This window comes from Zootoca vivipara, chromosome 12 (genome assembly GCF_965207765.1).
Source record: "Zootoca vivipara chromosome 12, rZooViv2.hap1.1, whole genome shotgun sequence".
NCBI classification, from domain to species: domain Eukaryota; kingdom Metazoa; phylum Chordata; class Lepidosauria; order Squamata; family Lacertidae; genus Zootoca; species Zootoca vivipara.
This window is the reverse complement of record NC_142595.1, coordinates 31,032,138-31,051,950: the sequence shown is the minus strand read 5'-3', so window position 1 is coordinate 31,051,950 and position 19,813 is coordinate 31,032,138. Positions and strand designations below refer to the sequence as shown.

The following is a 19,813-nucleotide window of genomic DNA, read 5'->3' as shown; positions in this document are numbered from 1 at the left end:
CATTTAACTTATATCAGCCCATCCTTACCTTTAGGGCCAGGGGGCATTTTTGAAAATCTAAAAAAAAAAACTGTTGTGGAAGCTACAAAATATCCATTCCACTGAAGAATAGTTGATGGTGCTTGGAACCTACAATTGGTGCAGAATGCAGCAGCAGGAATGTGGGAGCTCAGATATATTACACATGTTCTGTACTGGTTACACTGACTGCCTATTTGCTTCCATGGGCAATTCTATTTGCTGGCTTTGGCCTTTAAAGCACTAATGGTTTGCAACTACGTTATTGGAAGTATTGCTTGCTCCTGTTATGAGATTGCTTGAGCATTACATGTCTAGTTCCTGCTCTCCGGACTGCTGATGGTAGCTGTTAGATTGCCAGGTATCAGAAACAGGATCTTCTTAGTGTCTGTTGGTTTTGAAGACACTTGGGGAAAAAATTCAGTCCCTTGTGGGTCTGAAAATTTTTTAGTTGCTGTTGCCTAGAAGCAAATCAATGCTTAATTTCTAATTGTTATTTTTATTTTTAAAAACACTACATACATTTCCTTCTGAGGACACAACACCATGAAAGGCAAGATATAAATCTCTGAATGAATAAATAAATGAGTGAATTTATTAGATCAGATAGTCAGATAGCATGGTATACATCCATCCATTTAGATACATTGCTTATTCCTAGGGCTCTGTGCATTTGGCTACTAGGAGAAATAATACGAGACATAAAATCCAGGTTCAGTGGACATATTTGAGGCGGGGGAATTAAGAAGCCTAGGGGAGAGCTGAGCAGGACTGCTGTTTCAGTGACTTCCACCGCTCTCTGCCTCCTCTTATAACTAACAAAACTAGAATATGCTTAACACCCTATCCTAGGCCGAGCTAGGCACACCTGTAGTCTACTGATTTCAGTAGATAGGTTCACGTAACTCTGCACCGGATTGTGTTGCAAATTGCATAAAGTAATGTATACAGAATTTAGCTTTCCTCACACAAAAAAATTGAGCTACTGTACCTTGGTGCACAATTTTTACATTTTTTTAAAGGCAGTGTGTACACAGATCTGTTCACTGAAAATGGTCAGAACTTGGCTTTTTTTTAGCTGTGCTTTGACTTGCATAATGAACTAGCATCCTGGGAACACTAGGAAGCTGCCTTCTACTGAATAAGATGATCGGTCCATTAGTTTTGGTCCTAGAATGTGGCAGTGTTCATGTGATACCCACCAAACCTTGGGCATATGGCTGGGTACTGGACTTCTGTCCAGCAACAGCTGGTCAGTAGTCTGTCTAGCACCCCAGGCTGGATTACTTTCACCCAAATTCACCCAAAGAGTGAATGTGCCAGAGTGGCAATTACTGAACTGGTCACCAGGACTGTGTTCTGCCACTTTAATGGACCGGCACTTGGGTAACATAGCTAGCATTCCTCCTGGCTGGTGCAGTCTTGATGCCTATCTGGTGAGGTGGGAAGCAGACAGGGGTCAAAGAGAGGCTCTCCAACCCAAAGGCGTGCGGCAAAGATGTGCCGGCAGGGCAGCTGGTGAGCCATGTAGATGGAACAGCTGCAAGTGGCCAGGTCCTGGCTCACCAGGAAAGAGCAGGTGCTTCCCTCCAAGAGGTAGCCCTCAGGCGTGTCCTTGAGTTCATAGTGCGCGTGGGGCACCAGGTCCAGTTCCTCGGCCACCAGATCAGCGCTGTCGGGCAGGCAGGCGGTGTGGTACAGCTCAGCCACAGGTGCTACGTTGAACGCCGAGGTCTCCACATGCAGGGCTTGGAGATCTAGCAGGCCCTGAACGCAGGTGGCCAACACCATAGGAGGGGTGAGTGCTGTCAGCAGCTTACGGCGGTGACTGCTAAGGTGGTCGAGGAAGGAGCATTCCCGGTTCTTCTCAAAGGCCCAGCACTCTACCCACATGCCTTTGTGAGGGTGCCAGTGCTCCAGGAAGTACTGCAAAAAGGAGAGCGGGGCGACATCTTCCAGGTCGCTCAGGTACTGGCTGTAGACCCGTGGCGAGTCAGCATTTGCCAGGTTGAGCAACAGGTTGCGGATCCGGTCCTCCTTTGGCACAGCCAGCTCGCAAGCTCTGCGGTAGAGAGCCTCCAAAACCTGCAGGCGGCAGATCTGCACCCGGGCACATGGCAGGACCTCCTCCACAGCGTCCAGCCCTGTCACCCCAGCCCCTACTGTGACCACCTTCACCCTCAACTTGATGTCCGGGGCACTCTGCACCAGCGAAGCCACAATGAATATAAGGAGGTCGGGCAGCCCCTGGCGTGCCAGGCAGTAGGCCACCTCACGCCCGCGCCCATTGGCATCTTGGCAAAGCACGGTGTAGAGCTCAAAGTCCGCATCAAGGCAGGCAGCGCGCTCCAGGAAGAGGCGAGCTGGGAAATGTTGCACAAGCTTGCGCATGCGCGATGTGGCCAGGAAGATGCTGTTGAGGACAGCCACATCCTCCTGGAATACAAGTTTGACTTTGGCCCCTGGATCTGCCTTGAAGAGAGCATCCAGAACAGCTAGGAGGTCGCACATGCCCTTGTCTTTGGCTTTGCTGTAATCCTCCAGGTTCCAGATAAGGTCAGGTGCCAGAAAGCGCTTGGAGATGCTGTTGGTGATGCGGATGGGCAGCCCTAGGCTGGCCCTCAGCTGGTGCCGCTTGAAGTGATGGGCAAACTCCAGCTCCGACAGGCGGTGGTTGTGCTCCAGGTTGGCCTCAATCACCACCAAGCGGTCCTTCTTGGGGCCCAGGCGCAGAGTGATGGAGGCTGGGCAGTCGATCTTCTCACTGCTGCAAAGGAGGAGATGGTGGGGGGAAAGGGTGTTTGTTTAGTAAGAAGCGATAGCACTATTGACACTAGACTCCAATGGATGCTGGTAGGAACTGCTGTCACTGCCAATCCTTCCCTGTCTGGGGGTCCCTGTCCCCCCATGGAGGAAATATTTCACATGGAGTGGGGGGAAATAAAAATATCTCAAGTATATTGTGGATTTTTCAAAAAAAAAATCTCCCATGGCTTTATTTTATTTTTAAATTGAATGCATTGTAGTTTAGCCACCCAGAGTGGCTGCGGCAACCCAGTCAGATGGGCGGGGTATAAATATTATTACGACTATGACTATTATTAGCAGTGCTTATGTCAAAAAAGGCAAAGAGGGCCAACCAATTCTGTAGGTTTTATTCAGAAGAGCATGCCTTAATTCTACACTATACACTTGGGATTTTTAATTCTGGAGTAATTACAGCACAAGGAATATCTTGTTAGGTGAGGTCCTATGAAGAAATCCTAGGGTTTTGCTTTCTATAGAGCAGGAATAAGTAACCTGCGCCCCACCAGAGGTTGCTGGACTACAGCTCCCATCATCCTTGCCCACTGGCCATGCTGACTTGGGCTGGTGGAATCCAAAACATCTGGAGGCTAAGCTATAGTGTCTCTTTGACGGTCTCAATGATATTGGGGAATCGGAGAGAATTTTAGCTTGTAAACGTCTTGGAGCATGGGCCTGGTCCCTTGTGGCCTGTGCAGTAGCATACAGACAGATGGCATTAAATAATCCAACACACGATGGACTTACAGGCGGTTGCGTTGCACCGTGCTCTGCCCCACATAGGTCCCACTGTGCTTGCAGATGAGACGCACAAAACGGAAGCGGAGTGTCTCGGCGAGGCTGGGTTGATAGTGCAGCGGGTTCTGGCGCAGTGAGATCAGTGGCTTCAGGCTGGCAATGATGAAGAGCACTTTGTACTTTTCGCACCAGTCGTCGAAGAACGTGCTGAACTGGTGCCAGGTGTGAAACTCCCGGCCCAGGCCGAGGTCCCCCATGGCATCTGTGAGCAGAGGAGCACAGTCATTCAAATCATAAGAGAAAGCAGAAGGAGGAGGCAGTGAGATTGGAGGTTTCAGTGATGGAATTTGTAGCCAGCAATCCCCCCCCCAAAAAAACTTCATGTCTCTTGAGACACCTTCTGCGATCTAACCTTTCCTACAAGATGCATATCTCCATATTAAAATGCATGCTTTTGTATTTAGTTTTACCGTAGACACATTATGTAAAACACTATTTAGATTCCACAAATCTTGTTAAGTAGTTGAAGTTGCAATCCTATGCACACTTCTCTGGGAGTAAGTCATATAAGGAACTGGACTGCAAATTTGGTACACAATTAAGGAAGCTAGTACAGTACCTGCTAAAGCGAATATGCTTAAAGTCTTTTTTTACAGAGATCCAGTATCCACTGGCAATCATGCCATGAAGACTTGTTGCCACTCTTTGGAAAAAAAGTAACCTGAAGAAAAATATATATGAAGATTTATAAAAGTACCAAATATGGGAATATTTTGAACTACTAGTAATTACCATGCCCATAGGAGGTATGGTGGTTGGTGCCTCTGAATTAAGACTGTAAGTAGCAAGAGATGTGATGCAGTTTTGGGGGTGCCCACTGCAAAGCTGAGGCGGGGAGGGGGATGTACTGCAGTTGTCAGATCTAAGTTGTGAGAGTGTCATGTACTACAAGAAGTATGGCATGTCTGCGTACGTGTGCAAGAATGGAAAAGTTAATGGCACCTGTCTCTTGGGCTCACCCAAATGGACTGCAGTTAGTAGGAAACTGAAAACAGTTATTCCTGGGCTGGCACATATAAAGCATGGTGATGGTTTGCACAAATCTGAACACACCCATTAATACATGCACACTCACTGACACTTATTCATGCATGCAGACACAACAAAAACATGCATCATATGCTGCAAGAGACATAAACGTGTGCATTTAATCCATACCGCAGTAAATGCAAAAATATATATGCCTGGATGATGAGGAAGGGGAACATATGCTGCAATGAAAGTGCACGTATTTATGCATGCATTTTATAAGCTCGGCCAATTCGGAGCTGTGCGCTCTGGGGCCCCGACTCCCACCCTTCCAGCTTCAGAGAGCGCCCCCATCTATCTGGGAGTCCCAATCCCGTGTTTCTCTCGCACCCCCTCCGCCCGGCAAAGGACCCCGGATCGGACCCATACCTGGCCGGCTGTCCCCTTATCCCCTCCAGCCACCTTGGATCTCTGCCTGTCCGGGATGCGGCCAGCGAGCCAGGCCCGCTCCCAGCGAAACAAACCCGGGCGCTCCGTCTCCCGCTTGCTGATTCCGGCTGGGCGACGGAGGCGAGCCGCGAGCTCCGCCTGCTGGAGCTTCCAGCAATGCAGCCTGCTCGGTGGACGGCAGCACTGCGCTGCCGAGAAAGAGCAAAGTTTAGGTGGCTGGCGGAGCAGAAGGGAAAGGATCACGAGGAGGGCTGACGAGGGAGGACGGCGCGCGAAGACGAAGGTGCCTCTGAGCATGTGCAGAGTGCATTCCCGTATTTTACCGGGCCAATACCAAGTCGCGCACCCGAGATTGGGAGCCGAACTTGGCTTCGAGTTGGGAAGACGCAGTAGCTTGGCAATCCCGGCGCGCCAGGTGAGGACCGGGGGAGCCAGGTTCGAACCCCGACTTAAGCGACGGGGGTTCACGTTAGGCTAGTGACTTTCTCACTCAGCCCTACAGACCTCAGATTAAGAGGGAAACTGCTGCGCCCCCCTGCGCTTCTCGAAGGAAGAACAGGGCAAACATGTCACGAATTAGTAACGCATGCACACACACCGCTTCTTGCCGGAGGAGGTTACGTCGTTAAATGACATATTTTTGAAGGGAGGCTGGCTGATGTTCCCTTACTTTGCGCGTGCTCATGAGGCCTTCTTTATTATGATGGGGCCAAACAAGTTTTGTAGCTGTAGTCCTTTCTCTACAAACAAACTAGGGGAAAAGCTGCACTTGTTGAACTTCCGCCTGAGGGTGGGTCTGCTGTTAAAAGCACAGGAGAAAAGACGGGATGGGCGTGTTATTGTGTGGCCCGACTTTAATGAGGGCGGTCCTCTTGTTTGAAAGGCTCTCTTGCCCTTGCCTAGTTTAAAAAATTGCTCATCAGCACAGGGACAGCCGACTGAGCGGGTACTCAAGCCCCTCCCTTGAGATAAATCTCATTTCTATTATAGAAACCATTTCTAAATGTACAGTACACCAGTATAAATGAGTATATTCAAATCTGTTTCCTTCCTTTTTGAATCGTTACGTGGCCATCTAGTGCATTTAGGAAGTGCCTTCACTTTGCTCCGGCTGCAGAAGCGCTGTCGTCTTGACACGTTGCCGCACGGCACCTCGGACCCCACGGCACCCAATACAGGTGCCGGGGCCGCGGACGCATCTGACGAGCCAGGGAGAAGAGTCCGGACTGCAGCTGAAATGAATGGAGCTGGCGCTGCCGGTAGGAAAAACAGCGCGCTAGAGCCCGCGAAAAGGATGAGCCTCGCCTCCCTCCCACCCCAGCGGATTGACAAGCGTCTCGGCCACTCGCAAGCGCGCATTTGGGAGGAAGATGCGCAACTTTGCGCTAGCCGGGGCGCAGCCCACCTTGGCTTCATTACTACGCGAGAAGTTCTCGAAGGTGGGCGCGTGGAGCGATTCCTGAATGGGCTGCTGGGGCTCAATCCGCGCAAGGTTGGGTGCCTGGGCAGACAGACAAAGTGCCCCCTTTTGTGCCGGAGAAAAGAGAGCTGTGGTTGATGGAGGGAAATGTATGATTTGTGCAGGGGGTTATATGGGTGTGTGAAGGAGATGCTGAGTGTACTGGTGAAACTTGGAAAATTAGAATATCGTTGAAAAGTGCATTTATTTCAGTAACACAACTTAAAAGGTGAAACCAATATATGAGATAGATGCATGACATGCAAAGCAAGATATGTCAAGCCTTTATTTGTTGTAATTATAATTAGTTGTCGTTAGGTGGGTCAATTATAAATGGAATGTAATTAATTAAATGTAATAGTGATGTTTATTTTTGTATTATTGTAACTATTTGTTTTATTACTGTGGAATTTCCAAAAGAAAGCATTTGTAACAATTAAAAGAGAAATTAAAAATAATAAGTTGCATTACTGAAATAAATGCACTTTTCGATGATATTCTAATTTTCCAAGTTTCACTTGTATGTATGTGGGCAGGACCACAGCCATCAAATGTGCAGAGTCCTTTGAGAAAGGCGTTTGTTATTTGTTTAAAAAAATCCCTTCTATAACACTGACAGGAGACTTTAAAATAAAACAGAGCATTATTAAGGAGGAAGATTTGGTAATTATCTCAATATTTCTATTCTTAAAACACTTTGGCAGCTGGGCCCCGTACAGTGAAATTCTATATGCATGTAAACTTATACTGAAGTCCCTGCCCAGTAAGTTGAGCAGAGCATTTTTCTAGGTACGTTACCAGTAAGTGTATACAGAATTGGGAGTCTGTCTTCTGCTTTGTGAGCTCTTTTTACAACAACAATTATATAACACAGTTTCTATTCATTGTCCATGGGTTATAAACTAAGAGGTAACAACTGAAGGATGGTTGTAGCCATGTTAAGCAGGATATGTAGAATTAAACATTATTATTACAACATTAAACTTTTTTAATGTGCAAACTACACAAAAATAAAGCTTTAATAAAAATTTTTATGAAAACAATTCCTTTCTTTCTCTTTTTTTAAAAAAATCCTAAAATTTACATATGCAGCTATAACCATTGCAGGTTTCCAAACATGCAATTTTGGTGTATCAACAGTGTTACAGGGGTTAAAACTGGTAGTGTTAGAAAGGCTTGAAATACTGAAACGTATTTTGACAGGCTTGTACAAATAAACGGAGGCAGAGTTCCAAAAGCTACGTTAGCCATACACAGTAGGATTTTACCCCCCCCCCCTTTTGAATACCAGACCTCCCATTTCTTATCACAAACTACTTCTGAAATGCTTTAGTGGTATGGAAAGCTGTTATTTGAGGGGGAAGACACGAGTCCAAGGTTCCCCTTCGGCATGTGAAACTATGTAGACTCTTTTAATTCTTAAAAGTAAAAAAAGAAGTAGTAAAAGTAAATTAATTGGGCAGGGAGAGAACTAGTGGAAGAGGGAGATCTCCTGCCACAAACAGTAAACAGAGAACTTTGAATGGACAACAAATATTCTTTATGAATTGCTCCACTTCTAAATTGGGAGGCTTTGAAAAAATAAACACAAAGAAAAGTTGAAAGTCAGTAGAACAGATCTCCTCCACGTTGCAATAGTGAGTATGTTTTGTTAAAGACCACCATGAAGGAGGAAGTGGTTTGAAGGCCTTTGAGGTGACACATTACCAGGAGTCTGCTCCAAACTAACAGAATGTTATGTCATTAGCCAAAATATGATTGGATGGCATTCACCCCCATGGGTTTTCAGGTCATCCAATACAGATTCTTTGAGCTTGCATTCCTATTTATGATAATAAGTTTTGAGGGTGAAGCTTATCTTTTCACTGCTCAGATTTCAACATTCAAACAGCTACTCTGTCAGCTGAAAAGCATGTATGGATGATATGCCGTTCAATCACATTGCATTTGTGTGTAGTTTTTACTAGTTCCGCATGTAGGTCCCGTGCAACTGACACAACAGGGATCCTTGTCCATCTTTGCTCTCATTCACAACGGCATTAGGAGGAGCAAATATTTCCCACTGTACAGTAAATGCAGGTTGGGGCTTCTTTGCCTTCTTCCACCCCGCTCCCCTCCATAAACTGACAAACATCCAAAGGAAAACAAACATACAACCCATCTGAGCTGCGGAAGGCATTCTTTGCTTCGATTATGTTAAAGGTAACCACCTCGTCACCAGAAGGCAGTTCCTGCTTCTAAAGAGTTCCAGGACAAAAATAATAATAATAATAAAAGATCCCCTAGGTTTAGAGTATTTCCTAAAAATAAAAAACAAATTCTCTACATTCAAGTCAGCTACAATTCCCGCCTTTGCCTTCAAGTCAGCTGAAGGGCTCCTCTCTCTCCTGCATGCTCTGCTCTGCACTGAACTGCAGCCCAAAGCTTTCCGCACATTCGCAACACCCAGCCTTCCTGTCGTGGCCCCCCTGGCCCGAATTCCACTTTGCATTCTTCCCGCAAAGCGAACAGCGGCTCGCTTCTTCCCGCAGGTGGGTTCTCATGTGGTTCACCAGGTTGAACTTGTGCAGGAACCTTTTCCCGCATTCGGTGCACTGGTGGGGCTTGACCCCAGTGTGGACCCTCCGGTGCCTGGTGAGGGTGGATTTGCGAGAGAAGTTCTTCCCGCATTCGGGGCACGGGAAAAGCGTGTCTTGCTTATTCGCAGGCTGCTGGCCGTCGGCGTTCTGGCAGGCAAACTGGGCTGGCTGCAAGGTGGGGAGCATCCGGCTTCTTTGCTTCTTTATACTTTCCTGTATTAGAAAACCCCCCTCGTTTTTGGTCTGGATCTCTTCACCTGCTGGATCGAAAGAAAAATCCCTATTTTATGCAAGCTGCCAGACTAGTAGGAACACTTGATAATCTCGCTGCTGGAAAGAAGGTGGTGTGTGTGAGAGAGAGGTGCCAAAAGCTGAAGGGTTGCTGCTGGAAGGCATGCAATCTGATCCACAACCTGTTGTTTCCCCTCCCTTCCTAAATATGTGGGGACTAGTTAAGATTCTACATTGGCAAGGGAGGCAGAAGTTTATTTAGGGTGGTCTACATGGTTCTCTATCCTTTATAACCTCTCAATTAAGCATTTTAATTGTGCTCCATTTTTTTTTAAATAAAAGAAATACTTATTACAGATTTGTTTGCTTTATCCTGAATTTAAATCTTGGTGGTGGTTTGCTCCTGTTATGGAGCAGCTATATAAATGCAGCAAGTGAAACAAATAATTCTGTAAGGTAGATCAGACTGAGAGCTGGCGGCTGCACAGTGACACAATGAGCTTCACGGCCGAGTGGGGATTTGAATCCTAGTTCAATACTACAATCATTACTGAACACTGGCTGTCAACTCTGCACATGCCCTGGAGCTGTCACCTCCAGTTAGTTACTTACTTACATAATTTATAACCTGGACTTCAACGTACTGTAAATTAATGCATCCAGGGTGGTTAACAAAGTAGCAAGGAAAGTATACTTAAAATAATAAATCATACAACAAACAATTCAAATAGACAAGAACCATCCAAAATTGTTCCGTGTTAAACATGCCAAGATTAGTAGCTCTTAACAGTCTGGGAAAACAGAAATGTTTCTGCCTGGTTTCTAAATTATAGTACCAAGGGGGCTGTCTATGGAGAACATTCCAAGGCTAGGAGCCACCACTGAAAAGGCTCTCTCTCTGGTTGCCACCCTCTGTACTTCGGATGATGGGGGAATCCTGATAAACGCCTTATATGATGATCTCAGTGGACAGGCAGACTGATGCAGGAAGTAGGTAATGTAAAAGTATTTCAATCTTTAACCGTGTAGGCGTCAAAGGCTAGGACCAACAGTCTGAATTGCACAAAGCGTAGAGAGAAACACTTAAGATAATGCTAACACAATGAATGGTACTGGGTTGGATCCAGGCTTGGACTGCAATCTTATATCCACGTCAATTGGGAGTAAGCCTCATTGAACTTAATGGGACTTACTTCTGAGTAGATGCGCATAGTTTTGCCCTACAAGCTAATTGCACTCTGTTCCCACAGAAATCAAGTGGACCTAAGTCTAACTGACTAACTTTTCACTTGGGTTTTAATGGGAACTGGGTGAAACTAAGTTAGTCTGGATGCAACCCATTACAGTGGTACCTTGGTTCTCAAACTTAATCTGTTCTGGAAGTCCGTTCCAAAACCAAAGCGTTCCAAAACGAAGGTGCGCTTTCCCATAGAAAGTAACACAAAATGGATTAATCCGTTCCAGATTTTTAAAAACAACCTCTAAAACAGCAAAATTTTACTATTTAATGAGACTATTGATCCATAAAATGAAAGCAATAAACCATGTACTGCAGTCACACAATCAATAGCTGAACTGGGTTCCACACAGTCACAAAAACAAAACAAAAAAGCTGCAAAAACAGAAATGCATAATCAATAGCAAAAACAGGCAGACCTCAGCGTAGCACTCAAAAGGGAAGTGTGGCACTCAAATGGGAAGCGTAACACTCAGAATGGAGCATGTTCGGCTTCCGAAAAAACTGCAAACCAGAACACTTACTTGCGGGTTTGCCGTGTTTGGGTTCCAAGTTGTTTGAGAACCAAGGTACCACTGTACAAATATGAGTCTTAGCACTGAAAACAGGGCCTAGCCTCATTACCTCTCTCAAATGTGTTCCACAAAAATATGAATGCACAACAGAGCCTATTTTTCTCTGATCCAAGGTACTGCACAACACACTGGCTGCCTTGTGTTAATAATCCCAGAGCTGAGAACCCAGAGAGGAAGGGAGGAAATATTCCCGGGGGGGGGGGGGGGAGAGAGAGAGAGAGACAGTGAAAAACAGTATAGGAGAGCAACCCGTTAATACTCTCACCTGTACTAGAATGCTATTGCAAAATCCTTACCCAATGAAGTGGCATTTTCGTTCATCTCCTCCTTGGCATCTCTGCAAAGCGTCGTCTGCCTGGTGTCCAAGGGCACTTGCTCAGTTTCTGGGAAGCTCACAGCCTCCTCGAGTACAAAAGGCCCCAGCACCTGAAACAGCAGCAAGGACCCCATTCAAGCCAGAGAGGGGTATGTTCATAAGATTGTAGAATTGGACATGTCAGTTCAAAAAAAGATAAAGGCTACAGGTTCAATAAAAAAGATAAAGGCTACAGGTTCAGTCCCTGGTGCCATCACTTTAAAAGCAGCACAGATTGGAAGACACGCAAGGAAAGAGAGAGAGAGAGAGAGAGAGAGAGAGAGAGAGAGAGAGAGAGAGAGAGAGAGAGAGAGAGAGAAAGAAAGAAAGAAAGAAAGAAAGAAAGAAAGAAAGAAAGAAAGAAAGAAAGTGCATGTGTACTAGGTGGGCAGACCTGATTCAGGGCTCATTCAAATGTGCACAATGAAGGGGGAGGCTTGAATTAACAGTGCAGGAGTTAAGGCATGGCTCCTGTTGCTTTCTCACATGCATTGCTGTCTCATCGTGAACAACAGAGAAACAAGTTACAGGTAGATGTTGGTCTGAGTCTAAACAAAATAAAAAAATTCCTTCAGTAGCACCTTAAAGACCAACTAAGTTTTTATTTTGGTATGAGCTTTCATGTGTGTCAGGGGTTTTAGAGTAGTCGCAAGAACCCCTGACAGTGTGCATGCACACTTCATCAGATGTGTGCATGCACACGAAAGCTCATACCAAAATAAAAACTTAGTTGGTCTTTAAGGTGCTACTGAAGGAATTTTTTAAACAGAGAAACGAATCAGTTTAGCAAAGGACTTCACATTTAACAAAATTAAGTTTCTACGTTGATGTTAGCCATTTTGTTTGTAAGCCACTTTTAACCGCAGCGTACAGAAAAGTTAAAATGAAACAAACCTCCCCCACATATCCTTCCTGTGAATATAGCTTCCAAATGGGACATGATTTCCACATCAATCACAAAAATCTCTCTGTATGTGCAACTTGTAGTGGTATAGTCCCTCTGTCTGTGAGGACTGCACCACCTCAGTTACGTACATTCTGTTATCTTGGTGTGTATTCTGGGACTGCGAACATTCAGTACATACCAAGTGAAAAATTTAGAATCATGAATCAGCTTATAGTGTTTTTGGGTTTTTTTTTAAACTATGCGTAAGCCTTACGAGATTTGTCCAATATTGGATGAAATATTACAAGCTCAAAAGAAAAGGCAGAGCCTTCAGAGCATAGCACACCAGCAACCACATAGCAACCACTGGGTCTTTGAACATACTTTTAGGGTTTTATATGCATTCTTGTGCACAAATGGCAAAAAAAGCTTTTTAATAAATATATGTAATTGACATTCCCCAGGGTTCTGAGCAAGCATTTCGATCTTGCGGTAGACCGCAGCAACATGATCACAACCCTGCAGCTTCCTAAAACTTCCAGTTACTACTACAAAAAGTTCTCACCTGCTGATCCCACCTCTCGCCTTCCTGCTGCTTCAGCAGGAAATGCTCTGCCAGGGTCACGGCCTGAACGCAGGTCTTGGGGCGATATTCCTGAACCCAGTCCTGCATTTCCTCTGGCAGGATGGTGAGGAACTGCTCCAGGACCAACAACTCCACAATCTGCTCCTTGGTGCGGCTTTCTGGCTCCAGCCAGCGATGGCAGAGCCCCCGCAGGCGGGCGCAGACCTCGCGAGGGCCCTCGGCCTCCTGGTAGCGGAAGTGCCTGAAGTTCTGGCGCTGCCTCTCCAGACTGACGGCATCCTCTCGCAAGATGGCGGCCTTCACTTTCCCATAATCCCCGCTCTCTCTGGGATCCAAGTTATTGTAGGCCTGGAGCGCGGCTCCGTTGAGGGCGGGCATGAGCCGCATCACCCACTGTTCCTTCGGCCACTTGCAGGCCTCAGCCACGTCCTCAAAGGTAGCCAGGTAGGTCTCAACGTCTTCAGTCAATGTGAGTTCTGGCACTTGTAGGTTCCTCCACGCCGGCGACTGAACTGGCGTGAGATCTGGAGTTGGCAACTCCTGTTGCCCCTGAATCTCCCACCGCTGGGGTGTTTCCAGCCGTTCGCTCCTGGTCTGCTGAGGTGTTACCAGCCTTAGGCCGCCTCCAGCTGTCCCAACCTGCACAATACGGTAGGTTTTTACTGAACCCTCTGATATCCCCAGTGCGTCAGAACCCATTGGGTCTGGCTCCTTCTCCATTTTCACCGGCGGCTGCACTCTTTGCTCCAGTGGTGCCGGACACTGGAGATACTGGGCTACCATATTCCGCTTGGCTGCCATTTTCCTCCTCATTTTTGAATCAGTTTCTGAGTTTATGTGACCTTTCACTAGGGTTCCCAACACCCAATTTGCCACCTGGAGAGCCTATCAGCTGCGGAAAACTCCTTAGGCTGTCTTGATGCCAACCTGGAGGGGTGATAATCACACAAAAAAAAGGTAAGAATTAGAACCCTTTAAATTGTAATTTCAGCATCGTTCTCAATCCATGGGTCAGCAAGGGCTCTAAAAACCTACCAGTTTGCTAGTCTCGTGAAAGAGATTTCTTATGCTTGAAATATCATATTAGCTAGAATGAAGGCACAGAAAGTTCAGGCAAAACAAACAAGCAAATTCTGTCTTCTGAAAAGGGTGTGTAACCGGGGCATTTGAAAATAAGCAACACGTTTCTTGCAAGCCTCTTAGAGGTTTTACCACAGTCAAGCAGTATACGTTTTGTAAAGTAAACAAGCACATCTTTTGGCTCCTTCTGCATCAGGTAGCTGGCTTGGTTACATTTAAAAACTGTCTTCAGAGGCAGCCCTACATATAACACATTGCAGTAACCTATCCTAGAGGTTACCAGAGCGTAGACAACATTGGTTAGGCTACCCTTGTCCAGATGGGGGTGCAGCTGGGCCACCAGCTGATGCTGATGGAAGGCACATTGTGCCACCGAGGCCATCTGAACCTCAAGCAACAGCAAGGGATCCAGAAGTACCCCCAGGCTGCGTACCCGCTCCTTCATGGGGAGCATAACCCCGTCAAGAGAAGGCAAACCTATTACTTTTTTCACACCGGAGAAATATGGAAAAACGTAGTGCGATTCTGAGCCAGATCTTGGGGCTGCTAACTTTCCCCCTGCCTACATACATTTGTTAACCTCAGTACCTGCAAATCTATTAACTGATACACTTATTAGATCAACTATATATATATACATATATATATACACACAGTATATTTATGGCAACCCTACTACGCCCTGTTCAAAAACCACTGCAATCAAATCAAACAAGAGAAGCAAAGCAGGATGAAGTCAGGAAAGGACAGAAAAATGAAACACAGGGTGTTTGTTGAAGGGGGAGTGGGTATATCTTACTAGTTTGATTTCTCACGTGCAATGGTGCTTCTTGCCAACCAAGAAGTCCAGCAGCATCAGCTTGCACACTTCCAAGTCCACCCAAGGGTTCTCCACAGCTGTCTCAGATGGTCAATGCCTTACCCCCACTTCTTGCCTTTGCAATTCCCATTGCTTTCTGGAATGGATGGCATCACTCCTCTTCGCCCTCCCCCTCCCCACCCACCCTGAGCATGCTCAGATCAAATGGGCTGTGCAATTGACTAGGCCTCATTGCACCCATGTGGTCACAGACCACTTTGTATTTCCCACAAACAGTAGAGCACTATTAAGAATGCATGCAATTGGCCGAGCATCGCAGACAAAAGCCCAGCCCAGGAGAGAGCATTGGCTTCACAAAAGAAGGCCATCAACTTAGCTGGACTGCCGGGCTCCTTTCTTTTCCAGGATTCTGCCCCCACCCATGCACAATAATCACCTTCACAAATACATGCGCATTATTATCTGCCCACAGTGCTTAGTTTCTATGGCCACATGCATACCAGGAGTTTATACTTTTTAAAAAAGTTGTTTAAGCCTCTAGGCAGGCCTAAAGTTTCTCTTTTTTAAGCCATCTATGTGCAGGGATTAGCACATTCTTAAGAACATTATCTCTTAACTACAGCAAAAGATAAATTATGGGCCTTTTAACAACCACATTAGAAAGCACTTTCCTGCTATTGGGAGACTCTTTGAGATAGTAAAAGCTTTACCAGTTGACTTCTGTTGGTCATGCAGCTGTGAAATACCTGAAACATTCACTTTTTAAAAGAGGGAGTATTGTTACCACATACACAACATCACATCCCTTCTACTTCACATTAATTAAACCAGAGTATTAATCCAGTTAGAACTGGATATGGAATAACTGATTGGTTCAATATCGGGAAAGGAGTACGACAAGGCTGTATATTGTTTCCCTGCTTAGTTAACTTATATGCAGAATTCATCATGAGAAAGGCTGGACTGGATGAATCCCAAGCTGGAATTAAGATTGCCGGAAGAAATATCAACAACCTCAGATATGCTGATGACACAACCTTGATGGCAGAAAGTGAGGAAGAATTAAAGAACCTTTTAATGAGGGTGAAAGAGGAGAGCGCAAAATATGGTCTGAACTTTAACATCAAAAAAATTAAGATCATGGCCACTGGTCCCATCACCTCCTGGCAAATAAAAGGGGAAGAAATTGAGGCAGTGAGAGATTTTACTTTCTTGGGTTCCATGATCACTGCAGATAGTGACAGCAGTCACGAAATTAAAATACACCTGCTTCTTGGGAGAAAAGCAATAACAAACCTAGACAGCATCTTAAAAAGCAGAGACATCACCTTGCCGACAAAGGTCCGTATAGTTAAAGCTATGGTTTTCCCAGTAGTGATGTATGGAAGTGAAAGCTGGACCATAAAGAAGGCTGATCGCCGAGGAATTGATGCTTTTGAATTATGGTGCTGGAGGAGACTCTTGGGAGTCCCATGGACTGCAAGAAGATCAAACCTATCCATCCTGAAGGAAATCAGCCCTGAGTGCTGACTGGAAGGGCAGATCCTGAAGCTGAGGCTCCAATACTTTGGCTACCTCATGAGAAGAGAAGACTCCCTGGAAAACACCCTGATGCTGGGAAAGATGGAGGCACTAGGAGAAGGGGACGACAGAGGACAAGATGGTTGGACAGTGTTCTCAAAGCTACGAACATGAGTCTGACCAAACTGCAGGAGGCAGTGGAAGACAGGAGTGCCTGACATGCTCTGGTCCATGGGGTCACGAAGAGTCAGACACGACTGAATGACTAAACAACATTAATACCACACCCTCTGTTTTCACATGTTTAACACGGATTTTTAAAAACCAAAAACCTTGGTGAGGGTGAGGGAAATGGCATCCTTTAACCACCCATATTAGGATTTATAGGGAAGAGCTGCTCAAGAGGAGCATAAGAAAGCTGAAATTCTAAATATATGTGGGAAGGAGGGGGTCACCACATGCAGCAGAATGAGGTGGGAATGTTCTGGGTCACTAGAAAGGGCAGTATCATTTCTGATTGTGGGTATAGGCAACATTTGCACCTCGGATAAGAAGAAATTTAAAAGTTAAAACAAAAAACCCACAGACACCCGGGATGTTGACGCAGTAGGAAATGGTCTGAGGTTGACTCCTTAAATTGCTACTTTTTTTGTTTTACCCGCAGGAAGCTTAGCAATGGGGAAAGCCAACAAAAATGCCCGCACCTTTGGTCTGAAGTGGTGTAACCCACTCCCCACCATCTCCAGATTCTACCACCATCTCATTCTGCCACTTGAGGAGACCCAGGCCCTAGTGACAGCCTAATTGAGTCCAGCAAAACACCTGAGAAATTGCACACTGGATTGGCTTGTGAGAACTCCTCAGTGATGCATGCTGCATAAATTAAAGTGCTGGAGCTTCCAAGAAACTTTCCCCTCTACTCCTTGAAATCAGCTGTGACTTTTTTTCCTGGGCTCCAGTGCTCTTAACAACTACATGACAGGAAGCAATTGAACAGGTGCAGCAATTCAGAGCCAGGAAAAGAGGTTGATAGAGAAAAGTTTATTCTGCCAAGTTTCTGCCCCTTATGCAGCTGTTGAAAGACAAAGAATGCCTGCCAGATGGTGGGTGCCCTAATGCTCAGGAAAAGGCACTTTGCACATGCACCCTCTATAAATTTTATCAATAATAATAAGTACTAAATTACCTCAGCATAGCGTAAGTATGATTTCCAGGTTCCAAAATTAAAGCCTGGTTTAAGCTCTGAATGTGACTATGATTGGTGGGTTAATCAGATGCATCGAGAGGGAGGCTTTATTTACAACTAATAATGGGTAACATTTTAAACTTTCTGATGGTAAGAGCTGTTCAGCTGTGGAACAGACTCCCTTTGAAGGTGGTGGACTCCTGTTTTGGAGGTTTAGAAGCAGAGGTTAGATCCTTTAGTTGCGATTCCTGCATTGCAGGGGGTTGGACTAGATGACCCTCAGGATCCCTTCCAACTCTACAACTCTACATTTCTATGACTGTTTGAAATATAGCATGGTTTAGCTTCTTATAAGACATTGAGCCATTAGTCAGCATCTCTATTCCCTCTGGAAAACAGGAACAATATTTGAGTTACATTACATTATGGCTGAGTTTTAATTGACTGTTTGATTTGCATATGAATAAAACAGTAGTTTTGGAGGGGGAAAGTATTCTTCCTTTGTTTGTATGCGACATTTTAGAAGAGGGATTAACTTCTTACCCCTATTTGTCAGGGATGCCTTTGCAGCTGATTAAGTTGCAGTTAGTTAATCAATTACAGGTTGCAGCTTTAGCTGATATCACAAAAAAAACCATGAAGCTCTAAAACACTTTGCATGCAGTTTATAACAAGGCAGGGTGCAAAATCTCCAATCCCCTTTCTCCCTACCTCATTTCCTTACATTTACCCCCCACAGTAAACAGCATGACTCGCTTTACAATGCCCAGTCCAGATTTCAAAACAGAAGATACAGTAAATGATTGCCATGCTGTGAATCAATCAATAATTTTCTCCACTTTAGGGGAGCTCTGCACAAGTATTAATTGTAGGAAAGGAAATTTTGGCAGGTGCAATTCTTCCAACCCCTTCAGAACTATTGCACTAGAACACCCTGTCCCTGCAGAAATTTCCAGTCCAAAGCTCACAAGCAATCCTATGCACGTTGACTCAGCAGGAAGCCCCACAGTGTTCAATGGACCTTACTCCCTAGTAAGAATGTTTAGGATTGCAGCCCCAGTTTGTCAAAACTCTAGATAAACGCTAAAGCAAAGAAAAAGTGCACAGTGTTCACTCTACATAACAAATAGATGTAGCTACCTAGTCTTCACACCTTATTAAGGCTATAGCCAAAAATTTCTGCCTGGGAGCAAGTGTCAATGAACCTGAATCTGATTTACTTCCGAGCAAGCGGGCGCAAGATTAGGCTGCACAGACCTAGACGACCGGTTTAGTGGGGCTTGTTCCCCAAGAATCGTGCATAGGATTGCGGGCATATTTATTTAATGACTTGACTGAAGCCGCTTTTTTTGCCAGCGTTACTGGTGAGCGCCCTTAACTCCTCCCATTGCTCCCGCAGGGTCATTAAACAGGCTATTAAGAAGCATTTCTAAACCTTCCTTTGACAGCCGAAATAAATTAACGTTCCTTCCCGCAAGATCTCATTCTAACCAGATTTTAAGTGGTCTGGACTAGACTCTCTCTGTCTCCCCACCCCGCTATCCTATCTAGTCAAAGAGAAGCAAGGGGACACTTTTTTTTAAAACGACAGGTAGTAACGCAGGTAAATAAGGGACAGGTGGTTTCCGCCTTCCCCCCCCCCTCGCTCCCCGGAGAAGTCATTTCTCCATCCAGCAAGTTTCCAGGTTATGCAGAACTCTTCGCCCGGCAGCTGATGCGCTGCTCATTTCTACGGTCTACGACTGCACAAAGCAAACGGGGGCAGAGGAGCAGGTGCAACCAGGTACCCAGAACATTGCAGCAGCTCAGGACGAGGCAACTATACCTTTGGTGAGCCCTGGCTGAAATTAAGTTCTGCCCGGCAGCATGCACTAAACACAAATCACGGCAGGGTGGCTAAAGGGTGCAACGCTCATCTGTGTCTAGTGGTTCTGAAAATGCAACTTTCGCCAGGGCGGCGGCTGTTGCTGCTGCTGCTGCTGCGGGCTATTCTGCTTGAGCTTCTGCCGGCGGTTAATTTCCAAATAATAAAAAAAAGAGGTACCGGGGCTCAGAGCTGCCCGGAAGCCACATCCCTCTGACCTGGGAAGTCCTTCCCCCTGGTGATCCCAGATGTGTGGGAAATTGGCCGTGGTTATGCAGTGGCGTTGGCAAAGCACGTTGTCTGTGTTCAGAGGCACTTTCCTCTCGATTGCCCTTTCATTTGTTCCCGCTGATGAGCTTCCCGGCGTTGGAAAAAAAGGCGCTCGGCGCTCAGA

At 45.8% G+C, this 19,813-nt stretch overlaps 2 protein-coding genes and 1 long non-coding RNA gene across 7 annotated transcripts; 1 reads left to right on the top strand and 2 right to left on the bottom strand.

The window, feature by feature from the left end:
• Positions 1-591: 591 nt before the first annotated feature.
• Positions 592-5,148, bottom strand: LOC118095076 (uncharacterized protein ZSWIM9). Of its 2 annotated transcripts, XM_035136001.3 has the most exons (4): positions 5,020-5,147; positions 4,181-4,282; positions 3,571-3,823; positions 592-2,785 (listed from the first exon to the last, which is right to left on the bottom strand). In XM_035136001.3, exons 3-4 carry the CDS (start codon positions 3,816-3,818, stop codon positions 1,414-1,416), a joined length of 1,620 nt encoding a protein of 539 aa, XP_034991892.3. In that variant the 5' UTR covers positions 3,819-3,823; positions 4,181-4,282; positions 5,020-5,147; the 3' UTR covers positions 592-1,413. The 2 variants fall into 2 exon arrangements, with proteins under 2 accessions (XP_034991892.3, XP_034991894.3); XM_035136003.3 differs by lacking the exon at positions 4,181-4,282 and having other exon boundaries at positions 5,020-5,148.
• A 111-nt stretch (positions 5,149-5,259) lies between these two features.
• On the top strand, positions 5,260-7,542 carry LOC148683930 (uncharacterized). The gene is made up of 2 exons (XR_015946736.1): positions 5,260-5,455; positions 6,120-7,542. It is a non-coding gene; the product is annotated as an uncharacterized LOC148683930 (long non-coding RNA).
• Positions 7,543-7,554: 12 nt separating this feature from the next.
• LOC118095079 (uncharacterized) lies at positions 7,555-19,775 on the bottom strand. 4 transcript variants are annotated; one of them, XM_035136013.3, is made up of 4 exons: positions 19,638-19,775; positions 12,928-13,875; positions 11,418-11,547; positions 7,555-9,338 (listed from the first exon to the last, which is right to left on the bottom strand). In XM_035136013.3, the coding sequence occupies exons 2-4, from the start codon at positions 13,759-13,761 to the stop codon at positions 8,863-8,865; spliced, it is 1,440 nt and encodes a 479-aa protein (XP_034991904.1). In that variant the 5' UTR covers positions 13,762-13,875; positions 19,638-19,775; the 3' UTR covers positions 7,555-8,862. The 4 variants fall into 4 exon arrangements, with proteins under 4 accessions (XP_034991904.1, XP_088512544.1, XP_034991905.1 ...); XM_088656418.1 differs by having other exon boundaries at positions 19,600-19,725; XM_035136014.3 differs by lacking the exon at positions 19,638-19,775 and adding an exon at positions 19,381-19,626 and having other exon boundaries at positions 7,555-9,335.
• Positions 19,776-19,813: the final 38 nt, after the last annotated feature.